Source organism: Rhinolophus sinicus, linkage group LG04 (genome assembly GCF_036562045.2).
Source record: "Rhinolophus sinicus isolate RSC01 linkage group LG04, ASM3656204v1, whole genome shotgun sequence".
NCBI lineage: Eukaryota > Metazoa > Chordata > Mammalia > Chiroptera > Rhinolophidae > Rhinolophus > Rhinolophus sinicus.
In genome coordinates this window covers 186,541,303-186,558,859 of record NC_133754.1, presented here as the reverse complement: position 1 = coordinate 186,558,859, position 17,557 = coordinate 186,541,303, and the positions used below count along the sequence as shown (strand labels likewise).

At 59.1% G+C, this 17,557-nt stretch overlaps 1 protein-coding gene across 1 annotated transcript in view; it reads left to right on the top strand.

Annotated features, from left to right (window-relative positions):
- The window catches only part of VAV2 (vav guanine nucleotide exchange factor 2), a 151,546-nt gene that overhangs the window by 119,993 nt on the left and 13,996 nt on the right, over positions 1–17,557 (top strand). The window contains exons 6-19 of the mRNA XM_074331550.1: positions 412–480; positions 1,458–1,558; positions 2,640–2,863; positions 3,264–3,343; positions 4,896–4,982; positions 7,143–7,228; positions 7,943–8,075; positions 9,088–9,102; positions 10,057–10,166; positions 11,357–11,458; positions 11,844–11,932; positions 14,638–14,654; positions 15,388–15,409; positions 16,439–16,566. Coding sequence (XP_074187651.1) covers positions 412–480; positions 1,458–1,558; positions 2,640–2,863; positions 3,264–3,343; positions 4,896–4,982; positions 7,143–7,228; positions 7,943–8,075; positions 9,088–9,102; positions 10,057–10,166; positions 11,357–11,458; positions 11,844–11,932; positions 14,638–14,654; positions 15,388–15,409; positions 16,439–16,566 — 1,263 coding nt within the window. The remainder of the gene's footprint in view (positions 1–411; positions 481–1,457; positions 1,559–2,639; positions 2,864–3,263; positions 3,344–4,895; positions 4,983–7,142; positions 7,229–7,942; positions 8,076–9,087; positions 9,103–10,056; positions 10,167–11,356; positions 11,459–11,843; positions 11,933–14,637; positions 14,655–15,387; positions 15,410–16,438; positions 16,567–17,557) is intronic.

The following is a 17,557-nucleotide window of genomic DNA, read 5'->3' as shown; positions in this document are numbered from 1 at the left end:
ATCACGCCCCGTCACCACCCACGGGTGTACGCTGGGGTGACGCTCCTACCTCCTAGGCCTCAGTTTCCTCGTGTTTCAAACAACAGCAATGCCCGTCCCGGCTACTGTAGGGTTGAAGTCCAGTGCCATGCTGAGTGCCCCCACGTGGCGGGCATGGGTGTTTGGTCAACACTCAGGCCTGATCCCGCCCGGCCCCACACATTCTGCACAGCACTCACCCTGCAGGGCGGAGCCCAGATCTCCCCAGAATGCTCTCCACTGAGCACTGGCCAGGCTCCAGGCCTGTGTAGCTGCCCCGCAGGGCACCCCTGACCTTGGTCAGGTTGTCAGCCCCTCTGGCTGGCGGCTGTGCCCTGGAAGGTGGCTGGCTGCCTCCAGGTCCCGATGGAACCATTGGGCTTTCCCTTGCAGAACTACATGGCCCCCCTGAGACTGGTGCTGAGCCCGGCGGACATGGCGGCTATCTTCATCAACCTGGAGGTAAGGGCCCAGCCCCGCTCATCACGTGCGGGCTCTGATCCTAACCTCCAATGCGACTGTCCCCACCAGGGGCATGATTGGTGCTGGCCAAGGGGTGTTCTTATGGCTGACGGATGGGAGGAGGAGAACAGCTTGCTCCTGCCTCCGGGGATCTCGGCTTTAGGGGATGGGAGGGCTCAGTGTCTGGAAGCCTTTTCTGCTCTCTGTGCTGGTGGGTGTGGCTCAGGCAGGCGCACACGCCCTGGAAGAGATGTGAGGCTTTGTCAGCAGCTGGAGAGAAATGCGTCCCCCCACCCCTCAGAGCAGAGCCCGTCGCTCGCTCTGTGGATGTCTGGACACGGACATGGGAGGGCCGTCCCTGTGGGAAGGTTCATCTCGATGTGGTCAGCACAGCAGGGCAGCTTGGCGTGAGGCCACAGAAGCTACGCAGGGGTGGGCTCCCTCCACTGCGCCTGGTGGTTGTGGGGTGCTCCGGCCCGACCCCTCAGCCCCTCATCAGCTCGGCTGACCCAGGCCCCGGAGCTTCCTGCCCTCTGTGCCCCCGACCCAGCGTTCTTCCTGCCGTGAGCAGTGGCCAGCATAATCATCCAGGAGCCTGGATGGGGGATGTGGGTAGCCCAGCATGTCACCTGCCCTGGGAAGCGCCCCTCCCCAGGCCTGAGGCCCCAGCTCTGCAGTGGAAAGACTGCATCCCTCCGAGCCCAGGATCCCGGGCCACCGCTGTCCCATCCGGGCACCAGAGCCTGGTCGGCCGCACGTGTCTGTACAGGCAGATACGGGCTGTGGAATCTCCCCGCAGACCACATACGCGTCACTGCCACCTCCTACTTGGCTTACACCTGGCATTTATGTGGAAATGCACGCCCAGTGCCCGGGCCTCACAAAAGTCCTAATCGAAGACAAGATGTGAAAGAGAGATGAGCCCGCGTGCCCTCGCCCGGTGAGCCGTTCACGCGCTAACTGCTTTGTCCTCCCAGGACCTCATTAAGGTGCATCACAGCTTCCTGAGGGCCATCGACGTGTCCATGATGGCGGGGGGCAGCACTCTGGCCAAGGTCTTCCTCGAGTTCAAGGAGAGGTGAGTGGCAGGGCCGCCTCCCCGGCCGCTCTCTGTCTACGGGACCACAATAGCCTGATGGGGCATAGCTGGTGGGGTGACTTCACCCAGGGCAGGTGTGTGCTGCCCAAGGCAGGTGGCTGTGGCCCTCTGGACCCATTCGTACCTTGTAAACCAAGAAATACCCCCGTCCCCACCATCACAGCCAGGAGGGGTGCCCCTGAGCACGGCCTGGATGGGCGGAGGCCTGAGGAGGCTCCAGCAGCTCCCTCCACCTGTATCCTGTGGGTCTTGGTGGCTGAAGGACATTCATGCACCTGCAGTGCACCCCCCTCCCCCCAGGAGAATCAGGCACCTGGGGAGTCTGCCCCCTGAGCGCTATGCCTGGGTCCCGGGGAGGTGGCGTGTAGCAGCTGCTGCTGATGGGAGACAGAACCCGCCCCATGCAGGTCTGAGTGAGGGGCTTCAGGGGCTCGTAGGCAGGACATGGCTGAGAGCCCAGGCTCTGGTGTCCCCAGAGCGGCCGCCACCTCCCTGCTCTGAGGAGAAACTGAGGCTGGGCCTGTGTTTCCTACACGGCTAGTCCACGCCCAGCGAAGGGCAGCTGTGGCTATGCGGGCGGAGGGGCTCAGACGTGGGGGTGCACGGCAGCAGCTGAGGGCACAGTGCTCAGCCGTCCTGGCATAAACCGGCCCTAGCCTTCCTGGGGTCGCCTGGCTCTGGAGAGGCGAGGGGCTTCTCTTCTTTCCGGCTTTGGCCCTTTTTGGGGACAGCTTTGGGGGCGGCATGAGAATTGCTTCCCCAACCCAGCCCTGACCTAGAATAGAACCACAGAAGGGAGCCCCCTCCACCTAGCCTGGCAGTATTTCGAGACTAGAGAGAAAGCAGCCATACAGAAAGAACAAAACTGTTAAACGTGTTGGCGCGTGAGGAGCTGTCATGGGGGGAGACCCATTTGCTGTGCACTTACAGCCGCCGTGAAAGTAAGCAGGCCCTCAGCAGTCGCAGCGGCTTCCTAATCCTGGGAGAGAGAGTGTGTATGTATGTGTGTGTGTGTGTGTATGTGTGTATGTATGTGTGTGTACACACGTGTACCATCCAGGCTCCTGATCTACGGGGAGTACTGCAGTCACATGGAACACGCCCAGAACGCACTGAACCAGCTCCTCGCCAGCCGGGAGGACTTCAGACTGAAAGTTGAGGTAATGGGGACTTCCTGCCTGTCCCCCAGCTTGTCCCCCGGCCTGTCCCCCGGCCTGTCCCCCAGCCTGTCCCCCGGCCTGTCCCCCGGCCCGTCCCCCGGCCTGTCCCCCGGCCTGTCCCCCGGCCCGTCCCCTAACCCGTCCCTTTGAGGTTGCAGCCTGCTGCTCTCTGACTTGCCCGTTTTGTGGGAAGTTGGGGACAGGGATAGTGATGTGACTTTTGTGTAGATGTTTTTAGCAGGTGATTTTTTTATCCTTTGCGTTTTGTTGGGGTGGGGAGTGGGCAGTTGGAGGACACCGTCTCAGGCCAGAACACAGCCTGAGTCCCGTGGGTGCTGTTGAGGCAGCGTGTCACCTGGGCGAGGGTTATCTGTCTGTCTGCTGGGGTTGTGCAGCTGAACCGGACCCTGGGCCAGCAGGTGGGGGCTCTGTCCAGAGGGCCTCGCGCTGTGCACACACCCTATGCCGGATGGGGGCGAGGACAGAGGCCCTGACCCCCAAGTGGTGACCCACAACTCCCCTCTCACGCCTTCAGGAACTTCTGAGCCATTCCACTGACCGGCCGGAGAGGCAGCAGCTGAAAGAAGCACTGGAAGCCATGCAGGTGGGTGGGGAGAGGGCAAACCAGCCTGGGGCTTATGTTGCATGCGTTTTGGACTGGATTGGGCTCATGAACGAGCCTCGCTCTGTCACTGTAGATGTAGATTTTCCTGGGACAGCAAGAGACAGAGAGGGCAGGGGGTGGGTGAGACCCACCCAGGGGCAGAGGGGTCAGGTGGAGGGGGCTACAGGCCAGACGCTCACCCCAGGTGTCCTGGTCACTGACGTCGTGTGGCCCCCAGTGACTCCCCTGGGCCTTTCTTCCTCCTGCTTTCCTAACTGTCTGCCGAGGCCATCACCGGTTCCTAGGCACTGGACTCAGTTCTGGGCCATCTGGCCCCGTGCAGCCCGCTGCCCAGCGTGGTGGCTTCTGCTTCTGAAATGTACACCCCACCCAGCCATGCCACCTCTCCCCTCCTTCCTCTGTCCGCGGAAGCCCACTGTGCAGGCACACTTTCTGATGAAGAGGTCAGCTCAAGTCACTTCCCTGGTCGGAAACCCTCTGTGGCTCCCTACGTCCCCCGAGCCAGGCGACCCCCCCACCCACCCTGGCACGCTGTGTTTAGCACAGTGCCCCAAATTCTAGGCAAGCATGGCCACTCCCAGGCCCCTGAATGCACGCCATCCTTTCCTGCCTCTGAGCGTTGGCTGCTTGTCACCTGGCTGCATCCTGCGCTTTCTCAGTCTCGTAAAGTGACACTTCCCAGGACAAACGCCCCGCTCTGGGTTTCTGATCCCCCGGTGCTCTTGTGTCTGTGCTGAGGGAGCTCTGAGCAGCCTTATGCTCGTGGAGAGCTTCACTCCAAGTCATGTGTGACCTGTGGCCTGTGCCACCGAGGCTGGAGAGGTGGGACAGCTTGCCAGGCCATCTTTTAACATTTCTGCCTTAGGATCTCACATACTGTCCCGCCAGTGGGCTCCTTGTAGGAACGGGCAGGGGTCACTGGAGGAAGGCTGGAACCGGCTCCCCTGTTGGCCCAACTCGGGGACTCCACCCAAGGCAGCCTGTCCCCCTGCTGGGCAGGGTCAGTGCCACCTGTGTTGGTTCTTCAGAGGAGAGTTGGGTCCCCTGGCTCTCAGGTGGTGCTGGGTGCCCAGCCCAGCCACTCTGCCCTCTGGATTGCAGCGGGCACTGCCCCCTGGTGGCCAGCAGGAGGCTGCAGCATGTGGACACTGGACAAGCTGAGGGCCTGCGGGTATCCACTTCCCAGAGCTGAGAAGCAGTCAGTCCAAGTCTAGTTGGCTGTTTTTCTCCCACTCTAACGTAGAAGATCAGGTGGCAGGAGTTTGGCGTTCTTGGCCCACTGGTTGGGGTTATGGTATGGAGTTTGTTTTACCTTTTCTGCCTTAGTTTCTTTATTTGTCAAGTGGGGGGGTGACACTTGTCCCCCGTTGTTGTTTGGAGGGCTGGTCAGCCATCTCTGGTAGACAGACGGTTGAAGGTGCTTGGAAAATGCCCAGGCCTGGGCTGATGTGAGGCGGGGTTGGGGCCTGAGCCCTTCTCACCCCGCCCAGCACCCGCCTGCTAACCCCTCCCCACCCCTGCTGTTTTCAAGGACTTGGCAATGTACATAAATGAAGTGAAACGGGACAAAGAGACCCTAAAGAAAATCAGCGAATTCCAGAGTTCTATAGAGAACTTGGTAAGTGGCTGCTTTCCAAAGAGTAAAGATGAGCTATGACTGCATGTACCTAGTTTAGAAATTACTTGCATGGTCTCAGTATCGAATCAGCAAAAGCGTGAACACGCACTCCGTCTGGCCAGGCTGCGGAAGCATGTGCAGCGACCCCCAGTGCCCTGTGTTGACAGGCCGCCTGCTTGCTGAGCACCCCAGCCTCCCTCCCTGGCCTAGACCTAGGACTCTCTTGGGTCCAAGAGGAGGACATGGCTCCCAGGGGACATGAGGCTCCTGCTCCGTGGACCCCTGGCCCACCTCATCTCCACGTCCCTAGGAGGCACAGTGCAGAGTGTTTGTCCACCTGCCCAGGAGCTGCCCTTGGCTTCTCCCCTCCCCTCGGCTTCCGTCAGGCAGGGCTCATACCTCATGGGCCCCTCTCCCTGGTCCGTGAGAGGCTCATCCTTGGAGCATTGGGTGAGCCAGTGTGTCCTGTGGGGAGAGCAACTGGGCCATCCAGGAAGCAGACGCTTCCCCACGTGTGCAGCCAGCACCAAATCTTGCAGACCTGCCAAATGTTTAAACCAGGGTTTCTCAACCTCGGCTCTTCACATTTGGGGCCAGGTCGTTCTTTCTTGTGGGGTCTGTCCTGTGCATTGCAGGATGTTGAGCAGTACCCCTGGTCTCTGCCAGCGCCTCCCCCACCTTTGGGGGGCCCAGGTGGTGATGACACATGTATCTGCAGACATCGCTAGATGTCCCCTGGGTACACGCTCTCCTGGTTGGGAACTGCTGGCTTATACCCAGACATTTTCACTCTCTGGTCCCGGAACTTGGCTGGGTCCTGATGAGTCTCACAAGGTCAAATCAACACAGCAGCTTTTTGCAAAGGAAGCTCCTGGATGCCTAGGCTGACACCTGGGGCCCGTCTGCCCATCCTCACCCACCAGGGTTGGAAGAGCCCAAAGAAGTCACCTCTGCAAACATGTGACCTGGAAAACGCTCATGATGTGTCATCAAGTGAAGGAAAAAAGCAGTTCCCAGAAGCACTGGGAACCACCCCCAAGTGCAGAGGTGGTGCAGGGCGGGTGTGCCCCAGACTGTTAGAGGTGTGAGTGCCTGGCTGCCCGGCTGTCGGGTTTCCCCTCACTGACCGTCGCTGTTCTCTGGATGCCCTACGATAGACGGGCGTTGCTTCTGCAGCACAGTCATTCGGGGGAGTTTTAAGAACACTTTTAGATGTGAGTCACACTTGTTCCTGAAAGAACAAAAACAGAACAGCGATGGGGAACAGGTGTGGAGCGTTCCTGCGGGCCAGGCCGTGCTTGGCTCTGCACAGTGTCCCGAACCCCACCACCCAGGTGGAGGTGGCGCTTTTGTTGCTGTCACTTTAGAGATGAGACACGGAGGCTCTGAGGGAGTCTCTGAGCAGGACGCCCATCCCACCCTGTATGACACGGAAGCTGTGCTCTGAGTCTGGCCCCGGCGGCTTCTGGGAAGTTCAGAGAACTCAGGAGAAGATGCTAAGAAGGCCATCGTAGCGTCACGCGGGCACGGCCTCCTTAGCGTCTTGGAGCGTCCCCTCCTGCTTGTCCTGTCTGCGTCAACCGCACAGGAACGTGTCAAGAGACTGTCTCTCTGCATTAGAGCTGAGGAGCCGAGATACAAACCAAACAAAATGAAAATGAAATCTCAGCAAACCAGAGAGTGGGTTTGACAGGCACCCTCTTCCTGTGGAAGATGAGCTGTTGGCAGGACCCCATGCCCCGCCTGCCCGCCCTCCATCTGATAAGCACTCTTTGTTCCCTTTAATTTGGTTTCTCAGGGCTGGGCGTCTGTCTTTTCCTACCAGGCCCCTGCTCTGGGCACCACAGCGCACTGGCCTGTTAACATGACCCCACCATGAATCACTCTTTGTTCCCGTGGAGCTGTGGGGAGTCCGCTGTGGGGCAGGAAGTGGGGCAAGAGCCTCCTAGCTACCCCCCCACCCCGGTCTTCTGCTCCCCATTTGCTCTGTGCACCAGCCGGGATCCACTGGGTTCATCTAATTTGGTTTCCTCCTTGGGGTTCTGTGGGCAATGTCCCCCTTGGGTGTGTGCCCACCTGCCCTTTCTCCTGATTAGGTGCTGGGACAGTGGGGGTGCCGCTTTGGCATTGGGGCTAACGGCCTTCTCCCATCTTTCCCAGCAAGTGAAACTGGAGGAATTTGGGAGGCCTAAGATCGATGGGGAGCTGAAGGTGCGGTCCATAGTCAACCACACCAAGCAGGACAGGTGAGCAGAATGGTGGCCTGGGCCGGTGGCAGGCAGCCTAGTTGGGCACCCTGCTCCCCACACGTCTGGAAACTGCTTTTCCTGTGGAAAGAGCTGCCCGCCCACTCGGCTTTATGTTGGCTCCGTTTTAATTGCTTCCTTCCTTCTCCGCAAGAGCGTCGGCGAGCCATGTCCGCCAGTGGCTGCCATGGCCGTGGAGCTGTGCTGCCCGTGGCCGGCACCGGGCTGGGCAGAGGGTGCAGCCAGAGGCCCTGGCTGGCGAGCTCACAGGCTTCCTGGAGTTGAACAGACAGAATAGCTGCCAAATGACCAAGGGAGTGCCCGGGCGGGTGGTGGGGACAGCTCCAGCTGAGCTGGTGTGGCTGCGGTTGTTCATTCTCCACGCACACCTACTGTGTGCGAGGCCTGGGGCCATGGCTGAGGTCACAGCAGATATGGGCCTGGGTCCCCAGGGCTCCCTGTCTAGTGAGGGATGGAATCCGCTCAGGGTGGAGGAGCTCCGGGGGCAGGAGGCCAAGGAGGGTTTCCTGGAGGGGTGGTATCGGGGCAGCCGACGACTGGCTGAGGGTCAGTGTTGGCGGGAGGCAGAGGGCAGGGCTCGGAGCAGGCGCAGCCTTCCTGCTGCCCACCCCAGGGGCACGTGGCTGCCCCGTGGCCCGGGAGCACAGTGCGCTGGCGGTGCTGACCGGCCCCCTGGCCATGCTGTCGCGCCAGGTACTTGTTCCTGTTTGACAAGGTGGTCATCGTCTGCAAGAGGAGGGGCTACAGCTACGAGTTGAAGGAGATCATCGAGCTGCTCTTCCACAAGATGACGGACGACCCCATGAACAACAAGGACATCAAGAAGGTGGGTCCCGGCTCCTGCTGGTGACGGCAGGGCCTGCTGAGGCCGGGCCACGCCAGGCCAGGGGCGGGCGGTGACCCACCCCGCTGGCGGAGCAGTCGTGGGGTAGCCTTGGGAAGAGCAGAAGTCAGCCCTGATCCTCACCAGGTGGGCTGCAGTGGGGCCAGGGGCTTCCCTTGCCAGTCAGCCTCTTAACACTGACTTCTGCAGAGGGCATGCCGGCTCTGTGCTGGGCCCAGCACTTCCCCGGCCTTTTATCTTTGAATCTTTCCTGGGAGCGGGCACAGTCGGGCTCACAGCTCCCCAGTGAGGAGACTGAGCCAAGGGGCCCAGCCACGGCCTTGGGTGAGAGCCAGGCCTTAGACCTTGGCCACCTGACGCCAGCTCACATTGCCCCCTGCAGCAGGCAGGACTTCTGCCCCGCTCCACCGCTGCTTCCTTTGAAGTAGGGCTCTGTGTGGGCCTCACTGTGGCTTGGCAGACTCTGCTGCCCCACCAGTGGGCTATGGCTGCTGGGGGTGGGGCCTTGGCTGCTGGGGGTGGGGCTATGGCTGCTGGGATGGGATTGCTATGCCCTCTGGTTCAGTCCTGCTTTAGCAGAGCTTTTGCACCCTGAGCTGTGTGCAGCTACTGTGTGCAGCCCTGGGCTAGGTGTGGGGGCCAGGAGCCCAGGATGCTAAAGATCGTAGACCCTAGATTTTGGAGCTTACAGTGCAGCATGCAGGTACCACCTGGAAGAGCTATGGGGGTGACCCACCCAACCCTGAGGTCCTAAACAAGCTACTGGGGCCCCTGAGGTGGTGACCTCAGGCCACTCCCTAGGCTCTGGGTTGAAGACTCAACCCCTGAGTCCCAGCCCTGGCACCTTCCCTTTTGGGAGGAAGGCTCTGGTGGCCTCATCCCAGCGCACTTGGTAGTGGTCAGTGTCCTGGGCTGCCGTGCCCACGTCAGGGCTGGGCTGAGTCCCATAATGACCTCATTTCCCCTTTTGCTTTCCTCTCCTCATGCTTCCTAGTCTCATGGGAAAATGGTAAGCACCTGGCACCCTGGTCTCGCTGCCTTCCTTCACCTCAGGGCACGATGCCAGCACGTCCTTCCTGAGCCGGGAGTGGAGTCCTGGGGGCCCTGGGTGGGCCTGGACAGGGGTCAACTCATGCCTTTCTTTTTCCTTCTTCCTCCTCTGGTCTCTTAATTATGACGTGTGCATGATAAAAGATTTGCCTGGTACAGGAGAATGGGAAGTGAAGGCGCCACCTTCCTGCCTGGCCCCCACCCCCTCCGGTACCTAGGTGTTAAGGGCCACATGTCATTTCCGAGCCGGTCAGGGTGCTTTGTCTCACTGTGTCACCTCTACCTTTTCTCTGTTCTCTCCATCTCTCCCTCCCGTCTTCCCTTCTCCCTCATTTCTTTCCTTTCCCCTTCACCTATTCTAACAACTGGACTCAGACTTTCCAGACTTCTTCCTGGGCCCCTTTGAAAGCCCCAGAGATGGTTAGGCCTGGTGGGTGGCTGGGGGTGCGGGGGAACAGCTGTGGCTGGCTTTGCTGTGGGCTTCCCAGACTCACGGCCTTCCCTGCCTTTATTTTATTTTTCCTGTTGTTTCACTTCAGAGCAGTGAGTTTCTTTAGCATTACGTTTAGGAAGTGAAAGTGAGTGGGCCGGTGTGGAAGGGCCCTGGGCGAGTTCCTGAATGTGGGCTCCCTGGGGACCCAGCTCAATTATTAGGGACGGCCCCGGCTGAACCAGTGGAGTTCAGTTGGGGACACACCTTGGAGAGGGTAGGAGAGGGGTCCCAGGACATCTTGTTAGAGGGGTTTGCACATGCACACACACACACACGTGCACACACAGGCACAGACGCGCACACACGAGTACACACAAGTGCACTGTACACGCACACACGAGTACACACAAGTGCACTGTACACGCACACACACATGTGCACACACAGCTAGTTGCCAGCGCGTCCCGTTTCCTCCTTCAGTGGTCCTACGGCTTCTATCTAATTCACCTGCAAGGAAAGCAGGGCTTCCAGTTTTTCTGCAAGACAGAAGACATGAAGAGGAAATGGATGGAGCAATTTGAGATGGCCATGTGAGTCCGAGGGTTGCAGCGGTGTGGGGGTTGGAAGCCCTGGGGGGATTTGGTCCAGGGACCCTCTCAGATGAGGGCTGGATCAGACACCCGGAGACTGAGATGGGCTCCGTCACCCCATCACCACCGTGGTGTCATCTTAGCAAGAGCACCCTCCCTGCCACAGCCTGTCCCAGGCAGCTCAGTGGACTGCCGCCCCGAGGCTCAGCCTGTCCGGCAGAGCAGTGAAGAGCCAGCATGGTCGTGGTGCCATATGGACTTAGGGTGACCCAGCTCCTCAGGGCCTTAGAGGCTGGTGGATTGTCACCTCTCTGAAGCCACGCAGAGCAGTTTATCTGTGAAATCTAGGAAGAGCCCCAGTATGTCCAACAGAGAAAGGTGATCAGTGGGGTCCCCAGACACGTCAGACCTGGGGCCAGAGTGGCAGGGTCTCTGTGCCATCAGGCTCTGCAGTCAGGAGGGCTGGGGGCCTCCGGGCAGGTGTGCTCACCTGCCTGGCCTTTTTTTTTCTGTGAAATGGAGGTGAAACGAGGGCCCAGGTTATGGGATTTGGGGGAGGGTCAAATGGGGTCCCGCCCGGACACGTCGGAACAGGTGGCAGCCAGGCGGGGGACCACCTCCATTCTGCCCCTCGGTTTCCAGGGGTTGTCATTTTCTCCCCGACGTTCTCTTATGAACACTCGCGAGTATTCAGCAAAGTTGAAAGGAGGTTATGGTAAACACCCTCAGATTGCACCGTCTGGCCCTGCTGTCTTTGTCACATCCTACCCCTCCCGGCCTTCATGCCATCTGATGGTGGCTGTATTTATTTCTAAGCGAATTGCAGACATCAGGGCATGACCCCCTGAATACTTCAAGGGTGCCTCTTGTGAACTCGAGTTCATTGTTTAGGTTTTTTCGTTTCTAGCCTGTAGACCATGAAATCTTAAGCGCACATCTGCTGAGTCTTGACAGGCACCTGCGTCTGCCCACACCTGCCACTTCCAGACCCTTGTCGAGACACAGCCCCTTACCCTCACCCAGGAGTTCTCTCACACCAGTGCAGTGGCTTCTTAACACAGACCCTCGTTCTAGCCAGGGGTCGGGCAGACCCAGGCTGAGTCCCAGCCACCGATGCCCTGCTCAGCCTATTCCTGAGCCCGGCTGGTTTGGGGCTCGGGGCGTCTGATGCCCGCTTTCCCTCCTGTCAGGTCAAACATCAAGCCTGACAAAGCCAACGCCAACCACCACAGCTTCCAGATGTACACGTTCGACAAGACCACCAACTGCAGAGCCTGCAGGATGTTCCTCAGGTGGGGGCTTCCTGCCCCAGCCCCACCCATTCCGCACGTCCCGGTCCCCAAGGGAGCCTGCTGCTGCAGCTGCCCTGTGTCCCCCATCACCACTGACCCCCCCCTCCGGCAGCCCTGGGCTGAGCCCCTCAGTGTCAGACCCAACCTGGAGGGAAGCGACTGTCCCTGTGGGTGCCCAGGGCCTGCTGTGTGGGGTGGCAGAGCAAGGCCAGGGCTGTCCTTGGGGAGAGCTACACCAGGCGGCATGCAGTGGCCGGGGTCCTGGAGGCCCTGAGCTCGGAGGGAGGGGTGCTCTGTGGGGCAGGTGGCAAGGCGGGCCTGGTGGCCTTGGGCCCTGCCCACGGCCAGGGCAGCATCTGTCTCACTTGGGCCCTCCCCGGTGCAGGGGAACCTTCTATCAGGGGTACCTGTGCACCAAGTGTGGCGTTGGGGCGCACAAGGAGTGTCTGGAAGTGACACCTCCCTGCAAGATCAGTAAGTACCACCTCGCCCTGCCTGCGAACACAAGCCTTGGGGGCTCGTCCTCGTGGTCACAGTCCCTAGCTAAGGGTCCCATTGCTCACACTGCCTTTTGCCACCCTCTTGGCCCTGGCTGAGTTCGCACGTTCTCTTTCCTTTCGCGGTAACTCCATTAGCCAGGGATCCGATGAGGAAAGTGAGGCTCAGAGAGGGGAGGACACCTGCCCTGGGTCACAGTGTCAGGGGCTGGGGAGGGGTGGTGGGAGGTTCCATGCCAAACCCTCCCTCCTAACTGCCACACTCCAGGGCTTTTCTCTGCCTCCTCCACGTCCCCTCCTCATTCCAGTTATAAGCTTTTAGAATCCATCCCAAATGGGCACAGAACATTCTCATCAGTTGCATGTAGGTTTCTGATGACAGAGACCCCTTGCCCCCAGTTCTCCCACACCCAGAGAGGCCTGGCCCTTTCCAGTTACAGCCATATTAGCAGATGGCTTACATGCACACATGCGCAAGACACTTAGTGCGCCCATCCGCTTGCGCCCATTTGTTAGACAGGGAAGCCTGAGGCTGGTGGGGAGGGGCTTGAGGCTGCCTGGCTGGCACCAAGCTGCTGAGGCTCCTCTGAAACATCTTGATTTGGGGAATGCCTTTGAAGGGGGCAGTGTCCATCCTAGGACACCTAGCTGGGCAGCCGAAAAGCCTGAGATGGTTCTGGAAGGTTCAGAGCCACTGCCTCGGGCAGGAGCTGGCTGAGTACTGGGTCTGGTGGGGAACAGCCCCGAGGCTTCATTCTGAAGTGCAAGGGTCAGCTCTGCTCCCCATGCGTCACGCGGGCGACTCAGATCACCCCACATCCCTGTGAGACGGTGCTAACTGCGGTCCACACTCCGAGAAGCTGTGCTAAGAGAGGTGTTGACTCGCTCCAGGTAGGCAGAAAAACACATCAGGCCTGCTTGTCACCCCGGCACCACCTCCAAGAATAGAAGATTCTGTCAATTCCCCATTGACTGAAGGCTGGCCCAGCACCCTAATCAGGGAGGAGGCCCCACACATCAGCCCAGACCCCCTCGTCCTCACCACAGGCCCTCTGTAGCCCACTCCTGGCAAGTCAAGCTCCAGCAGCCCCTCCAGTCTCCTCCAGGCTAGAAGACAGCTGGCACCCACTGGCCCAACGAGCCTTTTGAGCTTTGCTCATCAATACTGCCCTCTTGTGGCCACACGCCCCTCACACTGTGCGAGTAGACACTTCATTTCTTTTGGCATTGTTTGTTCTGATCCTAAAAGTAACATACTTACTTATCAAAAATTTGGAGAAAAAAAAAAGAAGCAATGAAACAAAGAAGAAAATAAGTATCCCCGTGAATTTTTTAAGAGATAACCGAAGGTAATATTTTGGTATAGTTTCTTTTTAAAACGGTGTTTCTGGGTCCCCCCCCCCCCCCCGATTATTAAATACCATATCTGGTAGAAAATTTAGAAAATGTAGAGAAGAGCAGAGGGGATAAAAACACTTGCCGGGGCCAGTACACACCCTTCCTTTTTGCAAACGCACACGCCCGCCCACCCAATCTCTTTGTTTTTGTGGTTTTCATTACGTGTGCAACTGGGATCTTTCCAGATGGGCAATTTCATATCTTTTGAAAGCCAGTTATCATGAGCATCCTGCCATGTCATTAAAGCCCGCGTGGGTACCCTGTTTTATTTTAAGGAGCCTGTGGCTCCCCCAAGGGCATGTGCTTGGTTCGCTTTCTTGTCTGGCTGCTGAGGACGTTGTCCTGCCCCAGTCACTTCTGGCCGTTTTTCTCTGGAGAATTCCAAGCTGCTTTCTCTCCGTGCCATGCTCGCGTCTTTCATTTTGGGCTCTGCCAGCGACCCCGGCCAAAGCGGGTTTAACTGTTTGCTGCCCCTGGGCCAGGATGTCCCAACAAGCCTCTCCCTTTGGGAGCCACTGTCAGGACAAAGCCTTCCATGCGGGAACCGGGCTGCATAGTCTGGCCCTTCCTGCCCGGTGCCCACCGAGCCCATAACCTGCTCTGCAGGCTCCGGGGGATACTTGTGTCTGCCCAAAGAAGTCTGCACGGTTTGTGTTAGATGGTGTTGCGGTCACGTCAGCCACACATTTGCTGTGTAGTCCGTGCTTTGTTCGGTGGTGAGGTGGCAGCCCAGCTTGCGGGTGGCTGGGGCCCAGCCTGGCACTGCGTCCTCCCCTCTGGGCATTCCAGGCAGGTGGACAGAATCTGCCTTACATCCGACAAACTGCGGTGCTCGTGTCCTTGAGCGTCCTGGTGCCTGTGTGTCTGAGATGAGGATGTTAATAGGTAACGTGGGTACCAGCCCCTGCTTGTCATTTGCCCACGGCAGGCATCACTAACCAACTGTGGAAACCTTCCCTTAGAGCCCAGGTTTTGTCCCGTGACGAGGTAGCTGCTGCCACTGGAGCAGAGCTGGCATGCATGGAAACCGTCTGGTCTCATACCCTGTCTGTGTCCTCTCGGGGCCCCTAATACCGAGTTCAGAATTTGCCGTCAGAAGTGATTATGAGACTTTCACAGTCATCAGCTATGTGTGTCCATAGCCCATGTCTGCCACGAACGGCCGCCAAACTCACCTCACGTACACTCTAGCACACCCAGCGGCCCCCATCCGTGCGGGCGACAGCCACCTGGTCCTTGGTGCTGGTGGCTTGTCCTCTAAGGCCTGATGTGCTTCCTTTTCAGGTTCACCTGCAGACCTGGTGAGTCCGCCAGACTCTTCTCTTCTGCTGCCCGGCCCCCCACATGCCCTGTGTGCCCCGAGCCAAGCAGCCACTGTGGTCATGAGGGCCCTGACGCCTCCTGACCTGCCCCGCTGCCCGTCCACTCTGCTTGCCCACGGCACTGGGTGCCCAGCTTTGTATCTGCCCACCTGCCCACCATCCTGGTTTGGCTTAGAGCCTTCTGTTTAGCTGACTTGGGGGTTAAGTCCCTGAAATCACTTTTAGGATGTGGACGTTGTCGTTTCTTAGCTGTGGAGTCCAGTCAGATTAACCACTGAAAGGGCACTTTCTAGGCCCTGTTTGGGGTGCAAAGATGCCCTTATGGTGGAGGGAAGACATACAGCATCTAGTTGTATGCAGCAGGACGTGTCCCAGACAAAGACGACAAAGCCCAGGCTCAGCAGGGAGGCCCCAGGGCGGGGGTAGTCAGGGCAGGCTTCCTGGAGAAGGTGGGAGTTAGTGGTGAGGGGTGGGAGAGGGAAGGGGATGGATGTCTCAGGGCCGTGGAGGAGCACAAAGGTGGAAGATATGGTAAAAAGAGCGGGACGGTGTCACCTAGGGAAACTGTCACAAATGCCTGTGGGAGGCCAGCACATGTCCCTGTCCTCGCTTCCTGCCCTGACCCTTCTATCTGGGGGTGTGTGCGGTGGGGAGGGTGTCGGATGCTTGGGCAGCCTTCCCTCATCACTGTTGTCTGTCCTTGCTCTCACAGGACGCCTCTGGAGCGGGACCGGGTGAGTCTGCGGGCCTTGGGCCCTCTCCACTATCGTGAGTGTCAGCGGTCACCCTGGGAGCTGAGCCTGGGTCCGGTCACAGAGACCAGCCAGCTTTTCCCAGCCTTGTTGGCTCCAGCCTCCCACCATGTGTGCTGTCCTCCAGCGCCACCTCCCTCCCACTGTCACAGCTGCCTTTCCCAGGAGCCCTCTTAGTATCTGATGGCGCAGCACCGGGCGTGGGGACAGGGCCAGCCTGCAGAGGGTCGGTGTCCTTTCAGCCCCGGGGGAGGCCCTGAGCTGCACCCAGAGACCCTGAGCAGAGAGAGCATGAAAACGCTGCTGCTGTCACTGTACTATTTCCTGTCTCCTCGTTTTCCCCGCTCTGTGTTGCATTGTAGGAACGTGGCTTTTAAATGTTGAGAATTGAAAGCATTGTGTTAGAGGAAATTTCAGTGCAGTCCCGGCAGTGACAAGCAGTCTAAACCTAGTCGTGGAAAAACAAAACCCCAAACCACGCTGCTGCCACTGGGACGCCAGCATCCGGACCAGGCCTGGCGCATGCAGGCCCATGTGGTGTGGCTGGGCCAGAGCAGGGCTCCATCTAGGAGCAGCCTGCATGACCTTGGGGGCCTCAGCCAGGACCCCCAATTCAGCCCCAGAGCTGCTCTGGACGAGCTGTATGACCTTGGCAAGTCCCTGGGCCCGGCTGACCTCTGGCCCCATCTCTAACATGAGGGTACCCCATATCTGCTGCACATGGCCGCCTGTCAGTCACAGGTTTGAAAGGCGTTTGGAAGAAAGTGTGAAGTGCCAGTTAATGAGTTGCGATTACCACCATGACCCTGAGTCTGTAAAGCACATGAATATATGTAACAAAGGGGCACAGAGTCTCAGGAAGAATCTAAGAAGGGGCCATACAGGTACCTGTCCTCTCGCCCAGAGGCGCCCAGGGGTCTGATAAGGCCAGGAAGGCCAGGGTCAGCAATAGGGCAGGCCGCTGCCAGGACGAAGTCACGGAGACACCTCCTCCTGCCCTGTCCTCCACAGGTCCTAAGATGGTGGCTGTGCAGAATTACCATGGCAACCCTGCTCCCCCTGGGAAGCCGGTGCTGACCTTCCAGACGGGCGACGTGATCGAGCTACTGAGAGGGGACCCTGAGTCTCAATGGTGGGAGGTGGGTCCTGGGGCCTGGAAGGTGGAGACCCCGGCTCTTCCCCCCCCGCCCCCAGGGCAGAAGCACAGAGCCCTACATCCTCAGGCAGGGGCCGCTTTGGGGGTGAGACCATCAGGGGTGGAGAGAAGAGGGTGTTAGCAAGGCCTAGGGTTCAGCTGTGGCATGGATTCCGGAGTCCCCAGTCTCCTTTCTTGGGGCATTAGCGTTTACCTTTCTGCCCAAAGTGGTGGTAGGGAACGCAGTGCCCCTTCACAGAGACTGCCCTCCTGGCATCCCAGTCTGCTTCTGCACACCCTCCCCAATGCTCTGCCTCCTCCACTCAGTGCCTACCACCCCTCCCCACCCTGCTCCAGTTCAGTACCATCGTGGGGCAGTCAGGCATCATGCCCAGCCCTGGGGGGCACCATGACTGAGACCTCACCCGCCGTCTTCCCCCAGGAGACCCCATCTGCTGGAAGGGAGGCAACGGGCAACGTCAGTGTGTGGGTTTACGGTTCTGAGACATGAAACTTACTGTTCCGTTTATAAGGCCTGAAAAGGTGGAGCTCTTGATGCCCACACACCCCTGGGCATTGCTGCCAAGCACCTGTGCTCAAGGGAGCCCTGAGAGCAGGCGTCACTCCCGGGGCGACCTGCTCAGAGCAGACGGTAGTGCAGAATGGTCCTTATGTCCGGTACAGTTACTGTCATTGTTCGGTGGCGGTGCTTGTCAGTGCACACTTAGGAATTTATTGTGCCAGGCCATGCCTTCACCCGACTGGAGACTCACAAGGTGCAAAGCGTGTCTGCGGTCCTGACCCCCACACCCAGACTCCCTCCCCAGGTGTGACCAGGGCCATCAGTTGGGTGAGAAAGGATGGCTGAGGAGCCAAGGAGGTCATATCATAGTGAGGCTCTTCCTGGCAGAGCGAACGGGGCAAGCGCGGGCCGAGCCCCAGCCCAGACCTTTCCAGAGAGGTTCCGCATACCCCTCTGGTTTGAGAAGGGCCGG